The sequence below is a fragment of the Cyclopterus lumpus genome, chromosome 13 (assembly GCF_009769545.1).
Source record: "Cyclopterus lumpus isolate fCycLum1 chromosome 13, fCycLum1.pri, whole genome shotgun sequence".
In the NCBI taxonomy this organism is placed as follows: domain Eukaryota; kingdom Metazoa; phylum Chordata; class Actinopteri; order Perciformes; family Cyclopteridae; genus Cyclopterus; species Cyclopterus lumpus.
The window spans coordinates 21,017,789-21,045,288 of record NC_046978.1 but is presented as its reverse complement, the minus strand read 5'-3'; the positions used below and the strand labels follow the sequence as shown (position 1 = coordinate 21,045,288).

At 45.2% G+C, this 27,500-nt stretch overlaps 3 protein-coding genes across 4 annotated transcripts in view; all 3 read right to left on the bottom strand.

The window, feature by feature from the left end:
• Positions 1 to 3,154, bottom strand: part of rffl (ring finger and FYVE-like domain containing E3 ubiquitin protein ligase) — a 14,509-nt gene extending 11,355 nt beyond the window's left edge. The window contains exon 1 of the mRNA XM_034547811.1: positions 2,854 to 3,154. The gene's annotated coding sequence lies outside the window, so the exon portion shown is untranslated. The remainder of the gene's footprint in view (positions 1 to 2,853) is intronic.
• A 6,570-nt stretch (positions 3,155 to 9,724) lies between these two features.
• On the bottom strand, positions 9,725 to 19,712 carry eif4h (eukaryotic translation initiation factor 4h). 2 transcript variants are annotated; one of them, XM_034548762.1, is made up of 8 exons: positions 19,586 to 19,712; positions 12,840 to 13,030; positions 12,457 to 12,521; positions 11,754 to 11,868; positions 11,382 to 11,465; positions 10,936 to 11,094; positions 10,699 to 10,814; positions 9,725 to 10,419 (listed from the first exon to the last, which is right to left on the bottom strand). In XM_034548762.1, exons 1-8 carry the CDS (start codon positions 19,648 to 19,650, stop codon positions 10,411 to 10,413), a joined length of 804 nt encoding a protein of 267 aa, XP_034404653.1. In that variant the 5' UTR covers positions 19,651 to 19,712; the 3' UTR covers positions 9,725 to 10,410. The 2 variants fall into 2 exon arrangements, with proteins under 2 accessions (XP_034404653.1, XP_034404652.1); XM_034548761.1 differs by having other exon boundaries at positions 10,369 to 10,419; positions 11,727 to 11,868.
• A 1,860-nt stretch (positions 19,713 to 21,572) lies between these two features.
• The window catches only part of ano7 (anoctamin 7), a 36,597-nt gene continuing 30,669 nt past the window's right edge, over positions 21,573 to 27,500 (bottom strand). The window contains exons 18-24 of the mRNA XM_034549093.1: positions 27,310 to 27,407; positions 26,106 to 26,287; positions 25,817 to 26,022; positions 24,655 to 24,794; positions 24,400 to 24,490; positions 22,407 to 22,526; positions 21,573 to 22,279 (exon numbers count right to left, since the gene is read on the bottom strand). Coding sequence (XP_034404984.1) covers positions 22,223 to 22,279; positions 22,407 to 22,526; positions 24,400 to 24,490; positions 24,655 to 24,794; positions 25,817 to 26,022; positions 26,106 to 26,287; positions 27,310 to 27,407 — 894 coding nt within the window. The 3' untranslated portion in view covers positions 21,573 to 22,222. The remainder of the gene's footprint in view (positions 22,280 to 22,406; positions 22,527 to 24,399; positions 24,491 to 24,654; positions 24,795 to 25,816; positions 26,023 to 26,105; positions 26,288 to 27,309; positions 27,408 to 27,500) is intronic.

The following is a 27,500-nucleotide window of genomic DNA, read 5'->3' as shown; positions in this document are numbered from 1 at the left end:
AATACAGTTTAATAAATACTGTTTAATAAATACAGTTTAATAAATAATATTTAATAAATGCTGTTTAATAAATACTATTTAATAAATACAGTTTAATAAATAATATTTAATAAATGCTGTTTAATAAATACTATTTAATAAATACAGTTTAATAAATACTATTTAATAAATGCTGTTTAATAAATACAGTTTAATAAATACAGTTGAATAAATAATATTTAATAAATGCTGTTTAATAAATACTGTTTAATAAATACAGTTTAATAAATACAGTTTAATAAATAATATTTACTAAATGCTGTTTAATAAATACAGTTTAATAAATACAGTTTAATAAATACTATTTAATAAATGCTGTTTAATAAATACAGTTGAATAAATACAGTTTAATAAATACAGTTTAATAAATAATATTTAATAAATACAGTTTAATAAATAATATTTAATAAATGCTGTTTAATAAATACTGCCGTTATGGGACGATATAAAAGACGTTTGGTGGTAGACGTTAGCTGAATGGACACGTGTGTCTTTATAAGTCACATTATAAGGCAGTTTACTGGGGAATTATTCACTATGTATTATGTATTTATAACACAATAAATATGTATATTGTGTATAATATTTATAATGTAAACTAATATTTATATTTATACTACAAAATGTTTACAATGTATTTATAATATAAAACCTGTGTAGATCGTTTTAAGTAAAAGTAATTTGTTACAACTAAAGTAATCTGTTGGTCCCAGTAAGACAGACCAGTACCGAGGAGAAGGTCCCAGTAAGACAGACCAGTACCGAGGAGAAGGTCCCAGTAAGACAGACCAGTACCGAGGAGACGGTCCCAGTAAGACAGACCAGTACCGAGGAGACGGTCCCAGTAAGACAGACCAGTACCGAGGAGAAGGTCCCAGTAAGACAGACCAGTACCGAGGAGACGGTCCCAGTAAGACAGACCAGTACCGAGGAGACGGTCCCAGTAAGACAGACCAGTACCGAGGAGACGGTCCCAGTAAGACAGACCAGTACCGAGGAGACGGTCCCAGTAAGACAGACCAGTACCGAGGAGACGGTCCCAGTAAGACAGACCAGTACCGAGGAGACGGTCCCAGTAAGACAGACCAGTACCGAGGAGACGGTCCCAGTAAGACAGACCAGTACCGAGGAGACGGTCCCAGTAAGACAGACCAGTACCGAGGAGAAGGTCCCAGTAAGACAGACCAGTACCGAGGAGACGGTCCCAGTAAGACAGACCAGTACCGAGGAGAAGGTCCCAGTAAGACAGACCAGTACCGAGGAGACGGTCCCAGTAAGACAGACCAGTACCGAGGAGACGGTCCCAGTAAGACAGACCAGTACCGAGGAGCAGGTCCCAGTAAGACAGACCAGTACCGAGGAGAAGGTCCCAGTAAGACAGACCAGTACCGAGGAGAAGGTCCCAGTAAGACAGACCAGTACCGAGGAGACGGTCCCAGTAAGACAGACCAGTACCGAGGAGCAGGTCCCAGTAAGACAGACCAGTACCGAGGAGAAGGTCCCAGTAAGACAGACCAGTACCGAGGAGCAGGTCCCAGTAAGACAGACCAGTACCGAGGAGACGGTCCCAGTAAGACAGACCAGTACCGAGGAGACGGTCCCAGTAAGACAGACCAGTACCGAGGAGACGGTCCCAGTAAGACAGACCAGTACCGAGGAGACGGTCCCAGTAAGACAGACCAGTACCGAGGAGAAGGTCCCAGTAAGACAGACCAGTACCGAGGAGACGGTCCCAGTAAGACAGACCAGTACCGAGGAGACGGTCCCAGTAAGACAGACCAGTACCGAGGAGCAGGTCCCAGTAAGACAGACCAGTACCGAGGAGACGGTCCCAGTAAGACAGACCAGTACCGAGGAGACGGTCCCAGTAAGACAGACCAGTACCGAGGAGACGGTCCCAGTAAGACAGACCAGTACCGAGGAGCAGGTCCCAGTAAGACAGACCAGTACCGAGGTGACGGTCCCAGTAAGACAGACCAGTACCGAGGAGCAGGTCCCAGTAAGACAGACCAGTACCGAGGAGCAGGTCCCAGTAAGACAGACCAGTACCGAGGAGACGGTCCCAGTAAGACAGACCAGTACCGAGGATCAGGTCCCAGTAAGACAGACCAGTACCGAGGAGAAGGTCCCAGTAAGACAGACCAGTACCGAGGAGACGGTCCCAGTAAGACAGACCAGTACCGAGGAGCAGGTCCCAGTAAGACAGACCAGTACCGAGGAGCAGGTCCCAGTAAGACAGACCAGTACCGAGGAGCAGGTCCCAGTAAGACAGACCAGTACCGAGGTGACGGTCCCAGTAAGACAGACCAGTACCGAGGAGCAGGTCCCAGTAAGACAGACCAGTACCGAGGTGACGGTCCCAGTAAGACAGACCAGTACCGAGGAGCAGGTCCCAGTAAGACAGACCAGTACCGAGGAGCAGGTCCCAGTAAGACAGACCAGTATGAAAGACTCGGATGTGATCAATAATCAGGCGGATCAATACGAAGAATAACCGAACTTCCCCCGACTGGACGGTAAAGTGAGATCAATCCGCCTGGAGGTCTCCGGTCCACCCGGACGCTTCACACGTTAACCGGTTCGGGTCCTCCGGGAAGTCCTGCTCGACGGGACCGGAGTCTGGTGCCGTGCTAAGGATACTAGCTACAGGCTAGCGCCGGGCTACTTCGTGAAGTTTAAAGAACCGACGGAGAACCGACCGGTCCGGGTCAGTCCGCGGGTCAGTCCGCGGGTTAGCTACAGCTAGTTAGCCCCCGCGGGTTACCGGCACCGGGTTAGCGGGGTAACCAGCGGCTTCACACGGGGAAGTCTTACCTGGGACCGACGCGCTGCTGCGGCTAGCACGAAGCTAACGAGCGGTGGAGTCACAACTAGTTGAACTAGTTAGAGAACTTGTTGAACTAGTTAACGGCTTGAACCTCCAGCTGTGAGTGGAGCAACATGGCGGACACGGTGGAGAACCAGGAAGAGACCCCAACTACACACAGTACACACACTGACTACACACTGACACACACTGACTACACACAGACACACACTGACTACACACAGACACACACTGACTACACACTGACACACACTGACTACACACACTGACTACACACTGACACACACTGACTACACACACTGACACACACTGACTACACACAGACACACACTGACTACACACACTGACTACACACTGACACACACTGACTACACACTGACACACACTGACTACACACAGACACACACTGACTACACACACTGACTACACACTGACACACACTGACTACACACAGACACACACTGACTACACACTGACACACACTGACTACACACAGTACACACACTGACTACACACTGACTACACACAGTACACACACTGACTACACACAGACACACACTGACTACACACAGTACACACACTGACTACACACTGACACACACTGACTACACACAGTACACATACTGACTACACACTGACTACACACAGTACACACACTGACTACACACTGACACACACTGACTACACACTGACACACACTGACTACACACAGTACACACACTGACTACACACTGACACACACTGACTACACACAGTACACACACTGACTACACACAGACACACACTGACACACACTGACTACACACAGACACACACTGACTACACACAGACACACATCGACTACACACAGTACACACACTGACTACACACACACACACTGACTACACACAGACACACTGACTACACACACTGACTACACACACTGACTACACACAGTACACACACTGACTACACACAGACACACTGACTACACACACTGACTACACACAGTACACACACTGACTACACAGACACACACTGACTACACACAGTACACACACTGACTACACAGACACACACTGACTACACACACTGACACACACTGACTACACACAGTACACACACTGACTACACACTGACACACACTGACTACACACAGTACACACAAAGACTACACACTGACACACACTGACTACACACAGTACACACAGACACACAGTACACACACTGACTACACACAGACACACACAGTACACACACTGACTACACACAGTACACACACTGACTACACACTGACACACTGACTACACACAGTACACACAGACACACAGTACACACACTGACTACACACAGACACACAGTACACACACTGACTACACACAGTACACACACTGACTACACACTGACACACACTGACTACACACAGACTACACACTGACACACACTGACTACACACAGTACACACAGACTACACACACTGACTACACACAGACACACACAGTACACACTGATTACACACAGACTACACACACTGACTACACACACTGACTACACACAGTACACACACTGACTACACACACTGACTACACACAGACTACACACAGTACACACACTGACTACACACAGACTACACACTGACTACACACAGACTACACACTGACTACACACAGACTACACACAGACACACACTGACTAGACACACACTGACTACACACAGACTACACACAGTACACACACTGACTACACACAGACACACACAGTACACACTGATTACACACAGACTACACACACTGACTACACACAGTACACACACTGACTACACACAGACACACACAGTACACACACAGACTACACACAGACACACACTGACTACACACAGTACACACACTAACTACACACAGACACACACTGACTACACACAGACTACACACAGTACACACACTGACTACACACAGACACACACAGTACACACACTGACTACACACAGACACACACTGACTACACACAGTACACACTGACTACACACAGTACACACACAGACTACACACAGACACACACTGACTACACACAGTACACACACAGACTACACACAGTACACACACTGACTACACACAGACACACACTGACTACACACAGACACACACTGACTACACACAGTACACACACAGACACACACTGACTACACACAGAATACACTCACACACACTGACTACACACAGTACACACACAGACTACACACAGTACACACACAGACTACACACAGACACACACTGGCTACACACAGTACACACACAGACACACACTGACTACACACAGAATACACTCACACACACTGACTACACACAGTACACACACAGACTACACACAGTACACACACAGACTACACACAGTACACACACTGACTACACACAGTACACACACAGACTACACACAGTACACACACTGACAAGTGAGTTTACTGGCATCACGATAAAAAAGTACCACGCGTACCCCTGAGATGAAGTACTGAAGTACTAGTACAGAGAACACACAGTACCTTAGATAGGGTAAGGAGATGAGGTTCCTCCTTAGGGCTCATCCTTAGAGATAGGGTAAGGAGATGAGTTTCCTCTGTAGGGCTCAGCCTTAGAGATAGGGTAAGGAGATGAGTTTCCTCTGTAGGGCTCAGCCTTAGAGATAGGGTAAGGAGATGAGGTTCCTCCTTAGGGCTCAGCCTTAGAGATAGGGTAAGGAGATGAGTTTCCTCCGTAGGGCTCAGCCTTAGAGATAGGGTAAGGAGATGAGTTTCCTCCTTAGGACTCAGTCTTAGAGATAGGGTAAGGAGATGAGTTTCCTCCTTAGGGCTCAGTCTTAGAGATAGGGTAAGGAGATGAGTTTCCTCTGTAGGGTTCAGTCTTAGAGATAGGGTAAGGAGATGAGTTTCCTCCTTAGGACTCAGCCTTAGAGATAGGGTAAGGAGATGAGTTTCCTCCGTAGGGCTCAGCCTTAGAGATAGGGTAAGGAGATGAGTTTCCTCCTTAGGACTCAGTCTTAGAGATAGGGTAAGGAGATGAGTTTCCTCTGTAGGGCTCAGCCTTAGAGATAGGGTAAGGAGATGAGTTTCCTCTGTAGGACTCAGTCTTAGAGATAGGGTAAGGAGATGAGTTTCCTCTGTAGGACTCAGCCTTAGAGATAGGGTAAGGAGATGAGTTTCCTCTGTAGGGCTCAGCCTTAGAGATAGAGTAAGGAGATGAGTTCCTCTGTAGGACTCAGTCTTAGAGATAGGGTAAGGAGATGAGTTTCCTCCTTAGGACTCAGCCTTAGAGATAGAGTAAGGAGATGAGTTCCTCTGTAGGACTCAGTCTTAGAGATAGGGTAAGGAGATGAGTTTCCTCTGTAGGACTCAGCCTTAGAGATAGGGTGAGATGAGTTTCCTCCTTAGGGCTCAGTCTTAGAGATAGGGTAAGGAGATGAGTTTCCTCCTTAGGACTCAGCCTTAGAGATAGGGTAAGGAGATGAGTTTCCTCCGTAGGGCTCAGCCTTAGAGATAGGGTAAGGAGATGAGTTTCCTCCTTAGGACTCAGTCTTAGAGATAGGGTAAGGAGATGAGTTTCCTCCTTAGGGCTCAGTCTTAGAGATAGGGTAAGGAGATGAGTTTCCTCCTTAGGACTCAGTCTTAGAGATAGGGTAAGGAGATGAGTTTCCTCCTTAGGGCTCAGTCTTAGAGATAGGGTAAGGAGATGAGTTTCCTCCTTAGGACTCAGCCTTAGAGATAGGGTAAGGAGATGAGTTTCCTCCTTAGGGCTCAGCCTTAGAGATAGGGTAAGGAGATGAGTTTCCTCCTTAGGGCTCAGCCTTAGAGATAGGGTAAGGAGATGAGTTTCCTCCTTAGGGCTCAGCCTTAGAGATAGGGTAAGGAGATGAGTTTCCTCTGTAGGGCTCAGCCTTAGAGATAGGGTAAGGAGATGAGTTTCCTCTGTAGGACTCAGTCTTAGAGATAGGGTAAGGAGATGAGTTTCCTCTGTAGGACTCAGCCTTAGAGATAGGGTAAGGAGATGAGTTTCCTCTGTAGGGCTCAGCCTTAGAGATAGAGTAAGGAGATGAGTTCCTCTGTAGGACTCAGTCTTAGAGATAGGGTAAGGAGATGAGTTTCCTCCTTAGGACTCAGCCTTAGAGATAGAGTAAGGAGATGAGTTCCTCTGTAGGACTCAGTCTTAGAGATAGGGTAAGGAGATGAGTTTCCTCTGTAGGACTCAGCCTTAGAGATAGAGTAAGGAGATGAGTTTCCTCCTTAGGACTCAGCCTTAGAGATAGAGTAAGGAGATGAGTTTCCTCCTTAGGGCTCAGCCTTAGAGATAGGGTAAGGAGATGAGTTTCCTCCTTAGGGCTCAGCCTTAGAGATAGGGTAAGGAGATGAGTTTCCTCTGTAGGGCTCAGCCTTAGAGATAGGGTAAGGAGATGAGTTTCCTCCTTAGGACTCAGCCTTAGAGATAGAGTAAGGAGATGAGTTTCCTCCTTAGGGCTCAGCCTTAGAGATAGGGTAAGGAGATGAGTTTCCTCCTTAGGGCTCAGCCTTAGAGATAGGGTAAGGAGATGAGGTTCCTCCTTAGGACTCAGCCTTAGAGATAGAGTAAGGAGATGAGGTTCCTCCTTAGGACTCAGCCTTAGAGATAGAGTAAGGAGATGAGGTTCCTCCTTAGGACTCAGCCTTAGAGATAGGGTAAGGAGATGAGGTTCCTCCTTAGGGCTCAGCCTTAGAGATAGGGTAAGGAGATGAGTTTCCTCTGTAGGGTTCAGTCTTAGAGATAGGGTAAGGAGATGAGTTTCCTCCTTAGGACTCAGCCTTAGAGATAGGGTAAGGAGATGAGTTTCCTCCGTAGGGCTCAGCCTTAGAGATAGGGTAAGGAGATGAGTTTCCTCCTTAGGACTCAGTCTTAGAGATAGGGTAAGGAGATGAGTTTCCTCCTTAGGACTCAGTCTTAGAGATAGGGTAAGGAGATGAGTTTCCTCCTTAGGGCTCAGTCTTAGAGATAGGGTAAGGAGATGAGTTTCCTCCTTAGGACTCAGCCTTAGAGATAGGGTAAGGAGATGAGTTTCCTCCTTAGGGCTCAGCCTTAGAGATAGGGTAAGGAGATGAGTTTCCTCCTTAGGGCTCAGCCTTAGAGATAGGGTAAGGAGATGAGTTTCCTCCTTAGGGCTCAGCCTTAGAGATAGGGTAAGGAGATGAGTTTCCTCTGTAGGGCTCAGCCTTAGAGATAGGGTAAGGAGATGAGTTTCCTCTGTAGGACTCAGTCTTAGAGATAGGGTAAGGAGATGAGTTTCCTCTGTAGGACTCAGCCTTAGAGATAGGGTAAGGAGATGAGTTTCCTCTGTAGGGCTCAGCCTTAGAGATAGAGTAAGGAGATGAGTTCCTCTGTAGGACTCAGTCTTAGAGATAGGGTAAGGAGATGAGTTTCCTCCTTAGGACTCAGCCTTAGAGATAGAGTAAGGAGATGAGTTCCTCTGTAGGACTCAGTCTTAGAGATAGGGTAAGGAGATGAGTTTCCTCTGTAGGACTCAGCCTTAGAGATAGAGTAAGGAGATGAGTTTCCTCCTTAGGACTCAGCCTTAGAGATAGAGTAAGGAGATGAGTTTCCTCCTTAGGGCTCAGCCTTAGAGATAGGGTAAGGAGATGAGTTTCCTCCTTAGGGCTCAGCCTTAGAGATAGGGTAAGGAGATGAGTTTCCTCTGTAGGGCTCAGCCTTAGAGATAGGGTAAGGAGATGAGTTTCCTCCTTAGGACTCAGCCTTAGAGATAGAGTAAGGAGATGAGTTTCCTCCTTAGGGCTCAGCCTTAGAGATAGGGTAAGGAGATGAGTTTCCTCCTTAGGGCTCAGCCTTAGAGATAGGGTAAGGAGATGAGGTTCCTCCTTAGGACTCAGCCTTAGAGATAGAGTAAGGAGATGAGGTTCCTCCTTAGGACTCAGCCTTAGAGATAGAGTAAGGAGATGAGGTTCCTCCTTAGGACTCAGCCTTAGAGATAGGGTAAGGAGATGAGGTTCCTCCTTAGGGCTCAGCCTTAGAGATAGGGTAAGGAGATGAGTTTCCTCTGTAGGGCTCAGCCTTAGAGATAGGGTAAGGAGATGAGTTTCCTCCTTAGGGCTCAGCCTTAGAGATAGAGTAAGGAGATGAGTTTCCTCCTTAGGGCTCAGCCTTAGAGATAGAGTAAGGAGATGAGTTTCCTCCTTAGGGCTCAGCCTTAGAGATAGGGTAAGGAGATGAGGTTCCTCCTTAGGGCTCAGCCTTAGAGATAGGGTAAGGAGATGAGTTTCCTCCTTAGGGCTCAGCCTTAGAGATAGGGTAAGGAGATGAGGTTCCTCCTTAGGACTCAGCCTTAGAGATAGGGTAAGGAGATGAGTTTCCTCCTTAGGACTCAGCCTTAGAGATAGGGTAAGGAGCTGAGTTTCCTCCTTAGGGCTCAGCCTTAGAGATAGGGTAAGGAGATGAGGTTCCTCCTTAGGACTCAGCCTTAGAGATAGGGTAAGGAGATGAGTTTCCTCCTTAGGGCTCAGCCTTAGAGATAGGGTGAGATGAGTTTCCTCCTTAGGGCTCAGCCTTAGAGATAGGGTAAGGAGATGAGTTTCCTCCTTAGGGCTCAGCCTTAGAGATAGGGTAAGGAGATGAGGTTCCTCCTTAGGACTCAGCCTTAGAGATAGGGTAAGGAGATGAGGTTCCTCCTTAGGACTCAGCCTTAGAGATAGAGTAAGGAGCTCGGACATCAGGAGGGAACTTGGAGTTGAGGCCCGGATGAGATGAAGACAATGGATGGATGGGCAGTAGTGATGCCGATGATGAGTTTAAGTACCAGTTAACCCTGAGATGAAGCACTAAAGCACTGGGAGAGAGGACACAGAGGCAGTAGTGATGACGATGATGAGAGTTTTATTGCCATAAACAGTGTAGGAAAACAAAGTAAAGTTAAAACAGCCCGTAGTATTTCTATAGTACAGTAAAGCAAACGTCCAGAGAACGAAGCGACGCAGAGCGAAACCGACCGCAGGTTTGAATCCTGATCCGCTCAGACCTGAAAACATTCACCTGGACCAGGTTCACGTCAGCAGGGTCAACACGAGGAGTTACAGATGAAATGCAGGAATGACAGCTTTTAACAAAAAAAAAAACGTCATTGATCGTAATAACAATAATAATAATTTGGACTTCTGCAGTTCATTCAAAACTTCAATCTTTACAAAACACTTTATTGGTGGCAGTCGGCTTCTACAAGACGCACACTGACAAACAAAACAGCACAAAGACCTTTAGTTTCTTCTGTCCTGCTGTGACACTGGGATGAGAGCGCCACCGTCTGGTTGGGGGGGGGTGAGGGGGGACAGGGAGGGGGGAGGATGTGGCTGCTGATTGAATTGAATCAGTGCTGCATTCAAAGACAGATGGAGAGAAAAAGACAAAGGAAAATTACCAATAACAGCAAACTAAATCATTTCTACATCCTGTTTGTCATCACGTTGTGTCCCTCTGCCTCCTCCTCCCTCTGTCCTCCTCCCTCTGTCCTCCTCCCTCTGTCCTCCTCCCTCGCTGTGGGGTCAATCAGGGCCCCTGGAGAGAGAGAGAGGATGAAAACGGTCAGTGGTTAGCAGGTCCGTCTTTCAATCAGAGGATCGTCGGTTCGATCCCGCCTAGTCCTCGTCGATGTGTCGTTGAGCAAGGCACTTGACCCTGAACGGCTGATCGTTCTCTTCTGGAATCCGATTGGACGAGACACGTTTTTTATCCCGAGATCATCGACACACATGATGACGAGCGTCTTTCTGTCAGGAAGCTGATGTTCAAGCTCATTTTGTTACCCCCCCCCCCCCCCCCCCCAAGGTGCCTCACCTCCTCTCTGGGCTTGGCTCCACCAAAGATGGCAGAGTTTGGGTTGGCGACCTGGTTCAGCGGCTCTGAGACGGTCCGAGGCTTCAGCTGCAGCCGAGGCCTCTGCGCTCGCTCCTCTGTGCAAGCAAACAAACAAACAAACAAACAAACAAACAAAGGTTAACCACCAGAGACTCCACTCTAGTCTTCATGAAGTGGACTGTTGATGTTAAACAGTGTCAAACAGGAAGTTGTCACCATCAGACGGTTCCCTGAAGTCCGGCGTTGCTCCGCCTCCGCGGGGGGGTCCCCCGTCTCTGGGGCGAGGCGGTCCTCCAGCTCCCGGTCCTCCGGCTCCTGGTCCTCCGGCTCCCGGTCCTCCACCTCCCCCCCTTCGGTCTCCAATGCGACCGCCGCCTAAAGACAGGTGAGACCACAGACAGGTGAGACCACAGACAGACGCCCTCAGGTGGCCTGCAGTGACCGGTGAGCATGAGATGGTTCAGGTGAAAGGCATGATGGGAAAACAACTGGCTGTGGCCCAGCGGCTTCAGGAGGGGTCAACGGCCGGTTGACCTTTGAACCCTAATTAGCTTAGCATTGTGTCACTTCTCAATCAATAGAAAACACTAACTGATCTATTTATTGATTATCATCTAATGTGGAAGTACTGCTGTCTTCTGATTGGTCCACCAATGTCCAACCTGAGGTGCTCAACTCTCCTCCTTGCTGGCCGAAGTCCTCATCGCGGCCTCCTCCTCTGGAAGATCCTGGAAACCCTCCTCGTCCTGCAGGGGACAGGGGGGAGTTTAACACTGAGGGGGGGGGGGGGGGGACATAGAGGCAGTGCTTCCTCCTTGAAGGAGCTGAGGAACAGCATGGAAGAGGCGGAGCTTGTTAGTGGTCCATCAGCCAATCAGAGAGATGATGGGGGGGGGAATGAGATGATGACAGGATGACAAGATGAATAGTCCTACTTCTCCTCCTCCTCGTCAAAGCATCACAGACGAGGAGGAGAGACTGGGACTGGTCGAGGGTTTGTCACCTACTTCCTGTGTGGTCTTCGGCGTTCATACCTCTGCCATCGTCTTTCCTGAAGCCGAAGCCGCCGCCGCCTCCTCCTCCTCCTCCTCCTCGCTCCTGCTTTCGCCCCTCTGCAATGTCCACCCGCAGGGACCTCTGATCTAACAGCTGAGAGGTCAGAGGTCACACGTTAGCAACTTTCTCATGAAGTCAAAAAGGCTGTTCTAGTTAAAAAACTCTTCACTAAAATAACACTTCCAGTTTATATGTTTAGATGTACCATGAGTACTATTGGTACATGAGTACATGAGTACTATTGGTACATGAGTACATGAGTACTATTGGTACAAGAGTACTATTGGTACAAGAGTACTATTGGTACAAGAGTACTATTGGTACAAGAGTACTATTGGTACATGAGTACTATTGGTACATGAGTACATGAGTACTATTGGTACATGAGTACTATTGGTACATGAGTACTATTGGTACATGAGTACTATTGGTACATGAGTACATGAGTACTATTGGTACATGAGTACTATTGGTACATGAGTACTATTGGTACATGAGTACTATTGGTACATGAGTACTATTGGTACATGAGTACATGAGTACTATTGGTACATGAGTACTATTGGTACATTGGTACATAAGTACTATTGGAACATGAGTACATGAGTACTATTGGTACATAAGTACTATTGGAACATGAGTAAACTAGGAGTATATTTCATTAGTTGATGTGATACTCACCGCTCCGTCGTAGGTCAGAGCTTCTTTTAGAGACTCCACATCTTCAAACTCCACATAACAGAACCCTGAGAGAGAAACACACACACATAGTGAACACACACACCACACACACACACACACACACAGTAAACACACACACCACACACAGTGAACACACACAGTAAACACACACACAGTGAACACACACACAGTAAACACACACACCACACACAGTGAACACACACACAGTGAACACACATAGTGAACACACACCACACACAGTGAACACACATAGTGAACACACACCACACACAGTGAACACACATAGTGAACACACACCACACACAGTGAACACACACAGTGAACACACACACGTGAACACACAGTGCACACACACCTCTGACCTTTGAACTTGTCCGTCTCTTTGTCCCGGACCAACCGGACGCTGCGCATGTTGAGCTCTTTGAAGATGATGTCGATGTCGCCCTGCACCGTGTTGAACGGCAGGTTTCCAACGTACGCCGTGAACGGAGGCTCTGTGGGCAGCTCCTTCTGCGGCTTCCTGCTGCCGCCGCTGCCGGGGCCTGGGCGGGGCCTATGGGGCAGGCAGAGAGCATCATGGGACACGGAGCGGGACAGAGAGCATCATGGGACACGGAAACACAGAGGGGGGCAGGCAGAGAGCATCATGGGACACGGAGCGGGACAGAGAGCATCATGGGACACGGAAACACAGAGGGGGGCAGGCAGAGAGCATCATGGGACACGGAGCGGGACAGAGAGCATCATGGGACACGGAAACACAGAGGGGGGCAGGCAGAGAGCATCATGGGACACGGAGCGGGACAGAGAGCATCATGGGACACGGAAACACAGAGCATCATGGGACACGGAGCGGGACAGAGAGCATCATGGGACACGGAGCGGGACAGAGAGCATCATGGGACACGGAGGGGGACAAGAGCATCATGGGACACAGTGGGGGACAAGAGCATCATGGGACACGGAGGGGGACAAGAGCATCATGGGACACGGAGGGGGACAAGAGCATCATGGGACACGGAGGGGGACAAGAGCATCATGGGACACGGAGGGGGACAGAGCATCATGGGACACGGAGGGGGACAGAGCATCATGGGACACGGAGGGGGACAAGAGCATCATGGGACACGGAGGGGGACAAGAGCATCATGGGACACGGAGGGGGACAGAGCATCATGGGACACGGAGGGGGACAGAGCATCATGGGACACGGAGGGGGACAAGAGCATCATGGGACACGGAGGGGGACAAGAGCATCATGGGACACGGATATATAGATAATAGAATATATAATTTCTATTGTTGTGGGATGTCAATGTGTTCTTCATATTTAATTAATGAAGTAAATCCGTTCTTCGTTTTTATTGCACTTTAACGTTTACTGCTTCACTGCTTCTACTTCCATTGTTGTTACATTCTGGCAAATATACACGTCTTTACACCAAAATATAAATACAATGTTTACCCAAAATATGAATACAATGTTTACCCAAAATATGAATACATGTTTACCCAAAATATGAATACAATGTTTACCCAAAATATGAATACAATGTTTACCCAAAATATGAATACAATGTTTACCCAAAATATGAATACATGTTTACCCAAAATATGAATACAATGTTTACCCAAAATATGAATACATGTTTACCCAAAATATGAATACAATGTTTACCCAAAATATGAATACAATGTTTACCCAAAATATGAATACATGTTTACCCAAAATATGAATACATGTTTACCCAAAATATGAATACAATGTTTACCCAAAATGTGAATACAATGTTTACCCAAAATGCGACATGTACGGCTTCATTGTTCTGCTTGACCATAGCTCAGTCGTACTTTGGAGAAGCAATGGAGCCAGGATACGTATCTCTTGTCGACTGTCTTGACCATTTGTCTGAAGCCTTCATTGCTCAGCCTTCATTGCTCAGTATTCATTGCTCACAGTATTGATTGCTCAGTATTTATTGCTCACGTGTCTTTGGCCAAATGAAATGTGACTGCAGCTGTGATTTCAGTGTGTCTTTGGGAGGTGGATGATACGCTGTGGCGCTATACAGGGTCGCATTATGCTTTTCTGGGTTGATGACGTTGCACATGGACGGAGAGTCAGTGCGTTAGCGTTAGCTTTAGCCTTAACACATTTGTCGTACTGTGGTTTGTGGTGATTTTTTAGGTGGATAAACAAGTTGGTTGAACTTTGTTTGAGGCTGCGCTGTAGGGTGACACCCCCATCTCGTTCCCGCCCTTGTGGTTGGCTGACTGATAGTTGAGGAAGCGCTTGATTTGATGTGTGGCAGAGCAGCATTTTAAACGCCAATATCGCCGACGATCATGCTCAATCGTGGCCGACTCCACATCTTCAAACTCCACATGATCACGATTAAAATTCGATTAATTGCGCAGCCCTAATCACAACGTTTCTATTATCACGTGTCTTTATAACGTTTCTATTATCACGTGTCTTTATAACAACGTTTCTATTATCACGTGTCTTTATAACGACGTTTCTATTATAACGTGTCTTTATAACAACGTTTCTATTATCACGTTTCTATTATCACGTGTCTTTATAACGTTTCTATTATCACAACGTTTCTATTATCACAACGTGTCTTTAGCACGACGTGTCTTTATAACGTTTCTATTATCACGTGTCTTTATAACGACGTTTCTATTATCACGTGTCTTTATAATGTTTCTATTATCACAACGTTTCTATTATCACGTGTCTTTATAACGACGTTTCTATTATCACGTGTCTTTATAACGATGTTTCTATTATCACGTGTCTTTATAACGATGTTTCTATTATTACGTGTCTTCATAACGACGTTTCTATTATCACGTGTCTTTATAACGACGTTTCTATTATAACGTGTCTTTATAACAACGTTTCTATTATCACGTTTCTATTATCACATGTCTTTATAACGTTTCTAGTATCACAACGTTTCTATTATCACAACGTGTCTTTAGCACGACGTGTCTTTATAACGTTTCTATTATCACGTGTCTTTATAACGACGTTTCTATTATCACGTGTCTTTATAATGTTTCTATTATCACAACGTTTCTATTATCACGTGTCTTTATAACGACGTTTCTATTATCACGTGTCTTTATAACGACGTTTCTATTATCACGTGTCTTTATAACGTTTCTATTATCACAACGTTTCTATTATCACGTGCCTTTATAACGACGTTTCTATTATCACGTGTCTTTATAACGATGTTTCTATTATCATGTGTCTTTATAACGACGTTTCTATTATCACGTCTTTATAACGTTTCTATTATCACGTGTCTTTATAACGACGTTTCTATTATCACGTCTTTATAACGTTTCTATTATCACGTGTCTTTATAACAACGTTTCTATTATCACGTGTCTTTATAACGACGTTTCTATTATAACGTGTCTTTATAACAACGTTTCTATTATCACGTGTCTTTATAACGTTTCTATTATCACGTGTCTTTATAACAACGTTTCTATTATCACGTGTCTTTATAACGACGTTTCTATTATCACATGTCTTTATAACAACGTTTCTATTATCACGTGTCTTTATAACGTTTCTATTATCACGTCTTTATAACGTTTCTATTATCACGTCTTTATAACGTTTCTATTATCACGTGTCTTTATAACAACGTTTCTATTATCACGTCTTTATCACAACGTGTCTTTATCACAACATTTCTATTATGACAACGTTTCTATTATCACAACGTGTCTATTATTACGTGTCTTCATAACGACGTGTCTATTATTACGTGTCTTCATAACGGCGTGTCTATTATTACGTGTCTTCATAACGACGTGTCTATTATTACGTGTCTTCATAACGACGTGTCTATTATTACGTGTCTTCATCGCGACGTGTCTATTATTACGTGTCTTCATCACGACGTGTCTATTATTACGTGTCTTCATAACGACGTGTCTATTATTACGTGTCTTCATCGCGACGTGTCTATTATTACGTGTCTTCATAACGACGTGTCTATTATTACGTGTCTTCATAACGGCGTGTCTATTATTACGTGTCTTCATAACGACGTGTCTATTATTACGTGTCTTCATAACGACGTGTCTATTATTACGTGTCTTCATCGCGACGTGTCTATTATTACGTGTCTTCATCACAACGTGTCTATTATTACGTGTCTTCATCACGACGTGTCTATTATTACGTGTCTTCATAACGACGTGTCTATTATTACGTGTCTTCATAACGACGTGTCTATTATTACGTGTCTTCATAACGACGTGTCTATTATTACGTGTCATCACAACGTGTCTATTATTACGTGTCTTCATCGCGACGTGTCTATTATTACGTGTCTCCATAACGACGTGTCTATTATTACGTGTCTTCATCACGACGTGTCTATTATTACGTGTCTTCATCACGACGTGTCTATTATTACGTGTCTTCATCGCGACGTGTCTATTATTACGTGTCTTCATCGCGACGTGTCTATTATTACGTGTCTTCATCACGTGTCTATTATTACGTGTCTTCATCACGACGTGTCTATTATTACGTGTCTTCATCACGACGTGTCTATTATTACGTGTCTCCATAACGACGTGTCTATTATTACGTGTCTTCATCACAACGTGTCTATTATTACGTGTCTATTATTACGTGTCTTCATCACGACGTGTCTATTATTACGTGTCTTCATAACGACGTGTCTATTATTACGTGTCTATTATTACGTGTCTTCATAACGACGTGTCTATTATTACGTGTCTCCATAACGACGTGTCTATTATTACGTGTCTTCATCACGACGTGTCTATTATTACGTGTCTTCATCACAACGTGTCTATTATTACGTGTCTCCATAACGACGTGTCTATTGTTACGTGTCTTCATCACGACGTGTCTATTATTACGTGTCTTCATCACGACGTGTCTATTATTACGTGTCTTCATCACGACGTGTCTATTATTATGTGTCTTCATCACGACGTGTCTATTATTACGTGTCTATTATTACGTGTCTATTATTACGTGTCTTCATCACGACGTATCTATTATTACGTGTCTATTATTACGTGTCTTCATCACGACGTGTCTATTATTACGTGTCTTCATCGCGACGTGTCTATTATTACGTGTCTTCATAACGACGTGTCTATTATTACGTGTCTTCATCACGACGTGTCTATTATTACGTGTCTATTATTACGTGTCTTCATAACGACGTGTCTATTATTACGTGTCTTCATCGCGACGTGTCTATTATTACGTGTCTTCATCACGACGTGTCTATTATTACGTGTCTTCATCGCGACGTGTCTATTATTACGTGTCTTCATAACGACATGTCTATTATTACGTGTCTTCATCACGACGTGTCTATTATTACGTGTCTTCATAACGACGTGTCTATTATTACGTGTCTTCATCACGACGTGTCTATTATTACGTGTCTTCATCACGACGTGTCTATTATTACATGTCTTCATCACGACGTGTCTATTATTACGTGTCTTCATCACGACGTGTCTATTATTACGTGTCTTCATCACGACGTGTCTATTATTACATGTCTTCATCACGACGTGTCTATTATTACGTGTCTATTATTACGTGTCTTCATCACGACGTGTCTATTATTACGTGTCTTCATCGCGACGTGTCTATTATTACGTGTCTCCATAACGACGTGTCTATTATTACGTGTCTTCATCACGACGTGTCTATTATTACGTGTCTATTATTACGTGTCTTCATAACGACGTGTATATTATTACGTGTCTTCATCGCGACGTGTCTATTATTACGTGTCTTCATAACGACGTGTCTATTATTACGTGTCTTCATCACGACGTGTCTATTATTACGTGTCTTCATCACGACGTGTCTATTATTACGTGTCTTCATCACGACGTGTCTATTATTACGTGTCTTCATAACGACGTGTCTATTATTACATGTCTTCATCGCGACGTGTCTATTATTACGTGTCAATATCACGACGTGTCTATTATTACGTGTCTATTATTACGTGTCTTCATCACGACGTGTCTATTATTACGTGTCTTCATCACGACGTGTCTATTATTACGTGTCTATTATTACGTGTCTTCATCACGACGTGTCTATTATTACGTGTCTTCATCACGACGTGTCTATTATTACGTGTCTATTATTACGTGTCTTCATCACGACGTGTCTATTATTACGTGTCTTCATCACGACGTGTCTATTATTACGTGTCTTCATAACGACGTGTCTATTATTACATGTCTTCATCGCGACGTGTCTATTATTACGTGTCTTCATCACGACGTGTCTATTATTACGTGTCTTCATCACGACGTGTCTATTATTACGTGTCTTCATAACGACGTGTCTATTATTACATGTCTTCATCGCGACGTGTCTATTATTACGTGTCTTCATCACGACGTGTCTATTATTACGTGTCTTCATCACGACGTGTCTATTATTACTTTAATAATCACAATATTGCAAATGTGATCATGTGATCGCAGGAGGACATCAGTGGATTCCCAGCTGCAGGTTAACTTAAACCAGAACAACATTACATTAACAGAGCAGCTACCCGGACATCAACCAGTAGTCCCGAACGATCGGGAATCGATCCTACGTGTTGGGAACGACGTGCATGGATCTTCCGCTGAGGACACATGATGCAGCCATGCGGGCCACATGATGCAGCCATGCGGGCCACATGATGCAGCCATGCGGGCCACATGATGCAGCCGCAGCCCCGCCACCACCGGCCTCCTTTCCGGCTTCACAGGGCTCGTTGTTACCAGCAGAAACCCGTCAGTTTGTCACAAATCCCCGACACATGTCTTAGTGTCAGTTAGCTCGTGAGCTCCGTGACCACGGTGTTTCCTGCCGCCGCCCCCCAGGCCTCCTCACGCTGGCGCCCGCCCCGCTGAACACGCACCGTGCGGGCACGAGCTCCGTGGCCTCCGGGGCGCCCGGCGTTGAGGCTCGCGGGGGCCGAAAGCGGCAGTAAACACGGCGTCCGTCCCGAGGTTAGCGCGGTTTGTGTATCGAGGACGCCGGAGCTCCCGAACGGAGCCGCAGACTCACCCTCTGCCGCCGCCGAAGCTGCCGTAGGCCCGGTCCCGCTCATCGTAGTTGTCGTAGTCCGCCATTGCTGCTGCTGTGTGTCGGAGGAGGAGGTCCTTCACGTCACCCGCAGCGGGCTGAGGGGTCCGCGCAGCGCCTGACCGGGAAACACCAACACGGACTGCACCGTTCCCCTGGAGCTGGGCCGTGCTCTACCAGGTCAGGGGAAACGTCTCGGGATGCATCTGCCATGTTTTGTACACATATTTTGCATTATTTTATGAACATGTTATATTTGGATTCTTTAGCTATGTCAAAACATTTGAGGGCGTACATCATACATTTATGGATTATTTTTGCCAAATTCTATCTTTATAAGTGTAAGTTTACAAGCTTAACACCTATTTATTGTGTTTTTTACAAAGAGTTGAAATATATAAAAACTCTTAAATGTCATTCTCACCCAAAGGCCATATGAGCATTAATGAATATGTTTCCTGTGATTTATGTTTCTAATTTTACAATCACAGTCTTCTTTTCTATTTTTATTTTATGCTTGTTTCTATTTTTCTTTCTGTGGTTAGTTTAACTGTAGTTAAATATATTTTGCCGTTTCTTATGGACAAATTAGGAAATTGTACATGCGCAATTGTTGAATGAAGAATTATTTTAAAAAAATGTAAAAGGACAACAGTTCCAATTGTTGAGAAAGAGGTTTATCCATCAGAATGATGACACGTTAAGAGATAAAAGAAGTTAAAGTAGTGAATTATTCTGATTCTGTACAAAATCAGGTCAAACAGTTTGAGAAGATTTATGATTTAATTGAAACTACAGCAACTAGAAAAAAGGGTTATGAAGGCGCATTAAACAAAAAATTATGATATTTTAGGTAAAATCAATCGCTGGTAAATTCAAAAGCCTGTCAGTAAGTAAACAACCTAAATAACAATGTTGGGTGTCCGGGAGTTGGGGACCGCTGTGTTAGAGGATGTTCAGAGTAGAAAGGACGGGGAGAGGGACCGGAAAGGTCAAAGGTCAATCAAAGAGACGGAAGACAAACATTTACAGGTTCAACTGTTTTTTATTGAAATATTAAAAACAGGTTTAATATCTTGAATATAAAGTCTCTATAAAGTCATGATTTCACACATACAGGTAGAATCCAGCAGGTGGCTGCATTGGTTTGTAGTCCACCAGTAAAAACCAAAGAAGAAGAAAGGTTTGATACAAAAGTGCATACAGGTAAAAAATAAAAGGTAAAAAATGTATGTATGTAAACCATAACTGTCCGTGATGATTAAACAACAATGAAGGTAACAAAAAAAACTAGGAGGATTGATTGAAACAAAAACAGAAACATTAACAATAACTGTGAACATGAAGTAATATGCAACAAATAGTTCCCATTACTGCCATTATTATTCAAGATTATTGACCTATAATTATAAATACTGGGATATTAATAAATGTGCTTTATGGGTATGAGATTAACATAGAGCATGATCCAGGTCTCTTAGAGGTCAAACAAGGACGTGAAGGTTTTGAAGAATCTTGTAGATGTATAGAGAGGCGAAGTTCCCGTAAAATATTATGGGACATTACTTCAGAATAAATATGGATGTAGTCAACGGCAAGTGACAAAGACATTGTTGATCCCGTTTGAATTACACAATGAATGACACACATGATGTTTGAAGCATAGACTTCTATACAACCAGAGGAGTCGCCCCCTGGTGGTCAGGAGAGAGAATGCAGCTTTAACACATGAAGCATAGACTTCTATACAACCAGAGGAGTCGCCCCCTGGTGGTCAGGAGAGAGAATGCAGCTTTAACACATGAAGCATAGACTTCTATACAACCAGAGGAGTCGCCCCCTGGTGGTCAGTAGAGAGAATGCAGCTTTAACACATGAAACATAGACTTCTATACAACCAGAGGAGTCGCCCCCTGGTGGTCAGGAGAGAGAATTGAGGGAATTGAGGTTTGACACATGAAGCATAGACTTCTATACAACCAGAGGAGTCGTCCCCTGGTGGTCAGGAGAGAGAATTGAGGTTTGACACATGAAGCATAGACTTTACTTAGAACCCAAGGTTGCCTCCTGACTACTGTACATACTTTTTTCTGAAATAGGGTGACATGGGGACCGGATGGGTGGGACTTTCTGTCACAGAGCCCGTTAGGATGTCTTAGAGTTCAGGACCACTCTAGTAGATCTTGTAAACGTCTAATGGTTTTAAGGTCATCTTGTGCTGCAGACAGACATTTAGGGACAGAAGATCTTGTAGATCTTGTTCAGGATCATTAGAAGTAATTTAGATATTGTAAAGATCTGCAGATACTCAACAACACAAGTCTGAGATGATTGTAGATCCCTTTAAGCTCCAACAGAGTATGAGGAGATTGGTAGTTCCTCAAGATATCTAGAAGGAGTCTTGCAGATCTAGACCTGTATGACTCATCCCAGTTCTTGAAGTTCTTGTGGATGTCTCAGAAGTGTGTTGCAGATCTGTCAGAGAGGTTGATCAAAAGTAGAATATGGGTCTAGATGATGTGGAGGTCTTTCAGCAGCTGCCTGATGTACTGGTTTCCTCTGGGATCACCTTCAGGTCTGGTGGAGAGGAGACGCTCTGTGGGGGTCCTGATGGTATGGTTACAGGACCTTGGACGGGACTTCCTTCTCACCAGGAAACAGGGATATCCCCAAAGACTGGAATCAGAAGGGAAATCAAACTGTCATCTGTGCTGAAACAAAAAAAAAAAAGACTAAACTCTAACTTCAGTCAGAACAAACACTGACAAGCTTCTTCTGATCACATTGATCAGAGTTCTCGCACCTGGTTCTCAGCCAGAGCCTGTTTAGCCATGTAGTGCTCCCTCTTCATCTTCAGCTCCACCTCCTCGGGGACATCAGGGACCACCAGGTCGATCAGAAGGCCGATGGAGAAGACCACGTGCTGAGGAAGAAAGAGGAGGATTCACTTTTCACTTTTTAGTCCTTGTAGAACATGTTTCTCTAGATGTAAAGGTTCTGTTGACTCTAGATGTAAAGGTTCTGTTGACTCTCTAGATATAAACGTTCTGTTGACTCTCTAGATGTAAACGTTCTGTGGACTCTCTAGATGTAAACGTTCTGTTGACTCTCTAGATGTAAACGTTCTGTTGACTCTAGATGTAAAGGTTCTGTTGACTCTCTAGATGTAAACGTTCTGTTGACTCTCTAGATGTAAACGTTCTGTTGACTCTAGATGTAAAGGTTCTGTTGACTCTCTAGATGTAAACGTTCTGTTGACTCTAGATGTAAAGGTGCTGTTGACTCTCTAGATGTAAAGGTTCTGTTGACTCTCTAGATGTAAAGGTTCTGTTGACTCTCTAGATGTAAACGTTCTGTTGAATCTCTAGATGTAAACGTTCTGTTGACTCTAGATGTAAAGGTTCTGTTGACTCTCTAGATGTAAAGGTGCTGTTGACTCTCTAGATGTAAAGGTGCTGTTGACTCTCTAGATGTAAAGGTTCTGTTGACTCTCTAGATGTAAAGGTTCTGTTGACTCTCTAGATGTAAACGTTCTGTTGAATCTCTAGATGTAAACGTTCTGTTGACTCTAGATGTAAAGGTTCTGTTGACTCTCTAGATGTAAAGGTGCTGTTGACTCTCTAGATGTAAAGGTGCTGTTGACTCTCTAGATGTAAAGGTTCTGTTGACTCTAGATGTAAACGTTCTGTTGACTCTAGATGTAAAGGTGCTGTTGACTCTCTAGATGTAAAGGTTCTGTTGCCTCTCTAGATGTAAAGGTTCTGTTGACTCTAGATGTAAACGTTCTGTTGACTCTAGATGTAAAGGTTCTGTTGACTCTCTAGATGTAAAGGTTCTGTTGACTCTAAACGTAAAGGTGCTGTTGACTCTCTAGATGTAAAGGTTCTGTTGACTAGATGTAAAGGTGCTGTTGACTCTCTAGATGTAAAGGTTCTGTTGACTAGATGTAAAGGTGCTGTTGACTCTCTAGATGTAAAGGTGCTGTTGACTCTCTAGATGTAAAGGTGCTGTTGACTCTCTAGATGTAAAGGTGCTGTTGACTCTCTAGATGTAAACGTTCTGTTGACTCTAGATGTAAAGGTGCTGTTGACTCTCTAGATGTAAACGTTCTATTGACTCTAGATGTAAAGGTTCTGTTGACTCTCTAGATGTAAAGGTGCTGTTGACTCTCTAGATGTAAAGGTGCTGTTGACTCTCTAGATGTAAAGGTTCTGTTGCCTCTCTAGATGTAAAGGTTCTGTTGACTCTAGATGTAAACGTTCTGTTGACTCTCTAGATGTAAAGGTTCTGTTGACTCTCTAGATGTAAAGGTTCTGTTGACTCTAAACGTAAAGGTGCTGTTGACTCTCTAGATGTAAAGGTTCTGTTGACTAGATGTAAAGGTGCTGTTGACTCTCTAGATGTAAAGGTTCTGTTGACTAGATGTAAAGGTGCTGTTGACTCTCTAGATGTAAAGGTGCTGTTGACTCTCTAGATGTAAAGGTGCTGTTGACTCTCTAGATGTAAACGTTCTGTTGACTCTAGATGTAAAGGTGCTGTTGACTCTCTAGATGTAAACGTTCTATTGACTCTAGATGTAAAGGTTCTGTTGACTCTCTAGATGTAAAGGTTCTGTTGACTCTCTAGATGTAAAGGTTCTGTTGAATCTAGATGTAAAGGTTCTATTGACTCTAGATGTAAAGGTTCTGTTGACTCTCTAGATGTAAAGGTTCTGTTGACTCTAGATGTAAAGGTTCTGTTGACTCTAGATGTAAAAGTTCTGTTGAATTTCTAGATGTTCTCCTGGTGATCCTGACCTCAAACACGATGACAAACGCCATTTGGATGGCGAGAAGGTGAAAGTATTCTGGGAGGTAATCACCGTCTGCATTCCTGAAACTCCGATACCTGCAGGGCAACAGCAACATTATCAATACCAACAACATAAACAACATCAACAACAACAGAAAGGCTACATGGACCTGCAGGGTGTGTGGCTGGCAGCAGTTGCAGTGATGTTGCCTACTTTCAGGGTGTGTGTTGTTGGCCTTAGTTAAAGTGATGTTGACTACCTGCAAGGTGGTTGTGTCTGTCTGTAGTTGCCTGGTGACGTTGCCAGGGTAAAGTTGATGTACCCGGTCAGTGTTTCGTCTCTAGTGTAGCCGTAGTAGAGCCGCGGTAGGAAGGACGAGGTAAACGCGATGAGGAACGCCTAAAGACAGCGAGGTGGAGAAAGTCAGATTATACTTTGAAAAGAGATCACATGACTCCTGTATTAGCTGCTCTGCACTGGCTCCCTGTAAAATCAAGAATCACATTTAAAATTCTTCTCCTCACCTACAAAGCCTTGATTGGTGATGCACCATCATATCTTAAGGAGCTTGTAGTACCATATTGCCCCACTAGAGAGCTGCGCTCACTAAATGCGGGGCTACTTGTGGTTCCTAGAGTCCTAAAAAGTAGGATGGGAGCCAGAGCCTTCAGTTATCAAGCTCCTCTTTTATGGAACCAGCTTCCACTTTCAGTCCTGGAGGCAGACACAGTCACCTCATTTAAGAATAGACTTAAGACTTTCCTCTTTAATAGTCCTTATAGTTAGGGCTGAATCAGGTTTGACCTGGTCCAGCCCCTTGATATGCTGCTATAGGCTTATAGGCTGCTGGGGGATGTTTTAGGATACACTGAGCACCTCTCTCCTCTTCTCTCTCTCCTTATGGATGAATTTACATCTCTCCATTGCACCTTATTAACTCTGCTTCCTCCCCGGAGTCGTTGTGACTTCACGTCTCATAGGGTCCATTGGACCTGGAGGTGTCTGATTCCTGGTGAGCCGGCCTCCCATTGGCCCTGCTGATGCCCCGCCCCCTCCTCTCTACCTCCTTCTGTTTCATGGATTGGAGTTCCATTCATACATTGTCATATTCATGTAATGTGTTTATGTAACTCTGTAACTCTGTTCATCTGGTCACATGACATCTATTCATCTGTCCATCCGGGGAGAGGGATCCTCCTCTGTTGCTCTCCTGAAGGTTTCTTCCCTTTTTTCCCTGTCAAAGGTTATTTTTTGGGGAGTTTTTCCTGATCTGATGTGAGGTCAAAGGTCAGGGATGTCGTATGTGTACAGATTGTAAAGCCCTCTGAGGGGAGTTTGTGATTTGTGATATTGGGCTATACAAAATGAACTGAATTGAATTGAATATTGGCTGCTGTTGGAGTCAGATTCTAGAGCCCTACGTTGGTGAGGACGGCTATGTGGGAGATGAACTGCAGGATGGGAAACCAGATGCCGATGTCCTGAGCCCGCTCGGCCACCGGGCGCCGATACTCCGTCACGAACTTCTGAGCATCCAGACGGATCTCCACCCAGTTGTTGATGAGAGCGAAGAGAGGAGCCAGAGGACACGCTGCCACGAAGATGGTGATGAAACCAAACTGGATCACTGAGGAGAACGAGGAGGAGCTCTGCATTAACCCCACCCGCCTGGCAGCACCAGGAGGATGAATCCAACGCAACATGACTCACCCATCTCCAGGTATTCGCTGAAGAGCCCTTCATAGACCAGCAGTTGGTAGTCGGCCTCCCAGGGAGAATCCCCCTGCTCTTCCTCCTGCTTGTCCTCCCTCCTCTCCTCCTCTCCTCCCTCCTCCTTCACCTCCCTAAGCTGATGACCTAACTTCCTCTTCTGCCACCAGACCGTCAACTTCCTGCCAGATAGTGAGCCAAGAGTTTCAGTTAGAAAAGAGTTGGATACGTTTTGGAACGTTGGAAGTTCTTCAGTTCTTAGAAGCTCCGGATGTCGTTACCTCTCAGCGTGTGTGTGTGTGTGTGCGTGCGTGTATGTGGGTGCGTGTGTGTGTGTGTGTGTGTGGGTGCATGCGTGTGTGTGTGGGGGTGCGTGTGTGTGTGTGGGTGTATGTGTGTGTGCGTGTGTGTGTGTGTGTATGTGTGTGTGTATGTGTGTGGGTGTGTGTGTGGGTGCGTAAGTATGCCGTGCGCATGTAGGTGTGTGCGTGCATGTGTGCGTGTATGTGCATGTGCGTGTGTGTGTGTGTGTGTGGGTGCATGCGTGTGTGTGTGTGGGTGCGTGTGTGTGTGTGGGTGGGTGCATGTGTGTGTGCGTGTGTGTATGTGTGTGTGTATGTGTGTGGGTGTGTGTGTGTATGTGTGTGGGTGTGTGTGTGGGTGCGTGTGTGTGTGGGGGTGCATGTGTGTGTGTGTGTGGGGGTGCATGTGTGTGTGTGTGGGAGTGCATGTGTGTGTGGGTGCATGTGTGTGTGTGTGGGGGTGCATGTGTGGGTGCGTGTGTGTGGGGGTGCATGTGTGTGTGTGTGGGGGTGCATGTGTGTGTGTGTGTGGGGGTGCATGTTTGTGTGTGTGGGGGTGCATGTGTGTGTGTGTGGGTGCGTGTGTGTGGGGGTGCATGTGTGGGTGCGTGTGTGTGGGGGTGCATGTGTGTGTGTGTGTGTGGGTGCGTGTGTGTGGGGGTGCATGTGTGGGTGCGTGTGTGTGGGGGTGCATGTTTGTGTGTGTGGGGGTGCATGTGTGTGTGTGTGGGTGCGTGCGTGTGTGTGTGTGTGGGGGTGCATGTGTGTGTGTGTGGGGGTGCATGTGTGTGTGTGTGTGGGTGCATGTGTGTGTGTGTGTGTGGGGGTGCATGTGTGTGTGTGTGGGGGTGCATGTGTGTGTGTGTGGGTGTGTGTGTGTGTGTGTGTGCATTTGTTTTTACGGGCCAAAGAACTCCTGGGTGTTGTTGATCAGTTGCTTTCCCACCATGATGACCAGTAACTCCTGAGCCAGTTCAATGAGACATCCACCTGGTCCACACTGGACACACATGTTAATACTCATATCCCATATTAATCAATTCAAGATCTCATAAGAAATAATTGAGGACATGAAGACATGAAGACATGAAGA

Bases quoted from the DNA above. Each gene is read 5' to 3' on its own strand.
- eif4h (XM_034548761.1), bottom strand. From the start codon at position 19,650: ATGGCGGACTACGACAACTACGATGAGCGGGACCGGGCCTACGGCAGC. The intron at 11,466-11,726 runs GTAGGTGACAAA...TGTCCCCTGCAG, and splicing joins CGCCGAAGACCACACAGGAA to GACGAGGAGGGTTTCCAGGA. The intron at 11,095-11,381 runs GTTGGACATTGG...ACCTGTCTTTAG, and splicing joins AGGAGAGTTGAGCACCTCAG to GCGGCGGTCGCATTGGAGAC.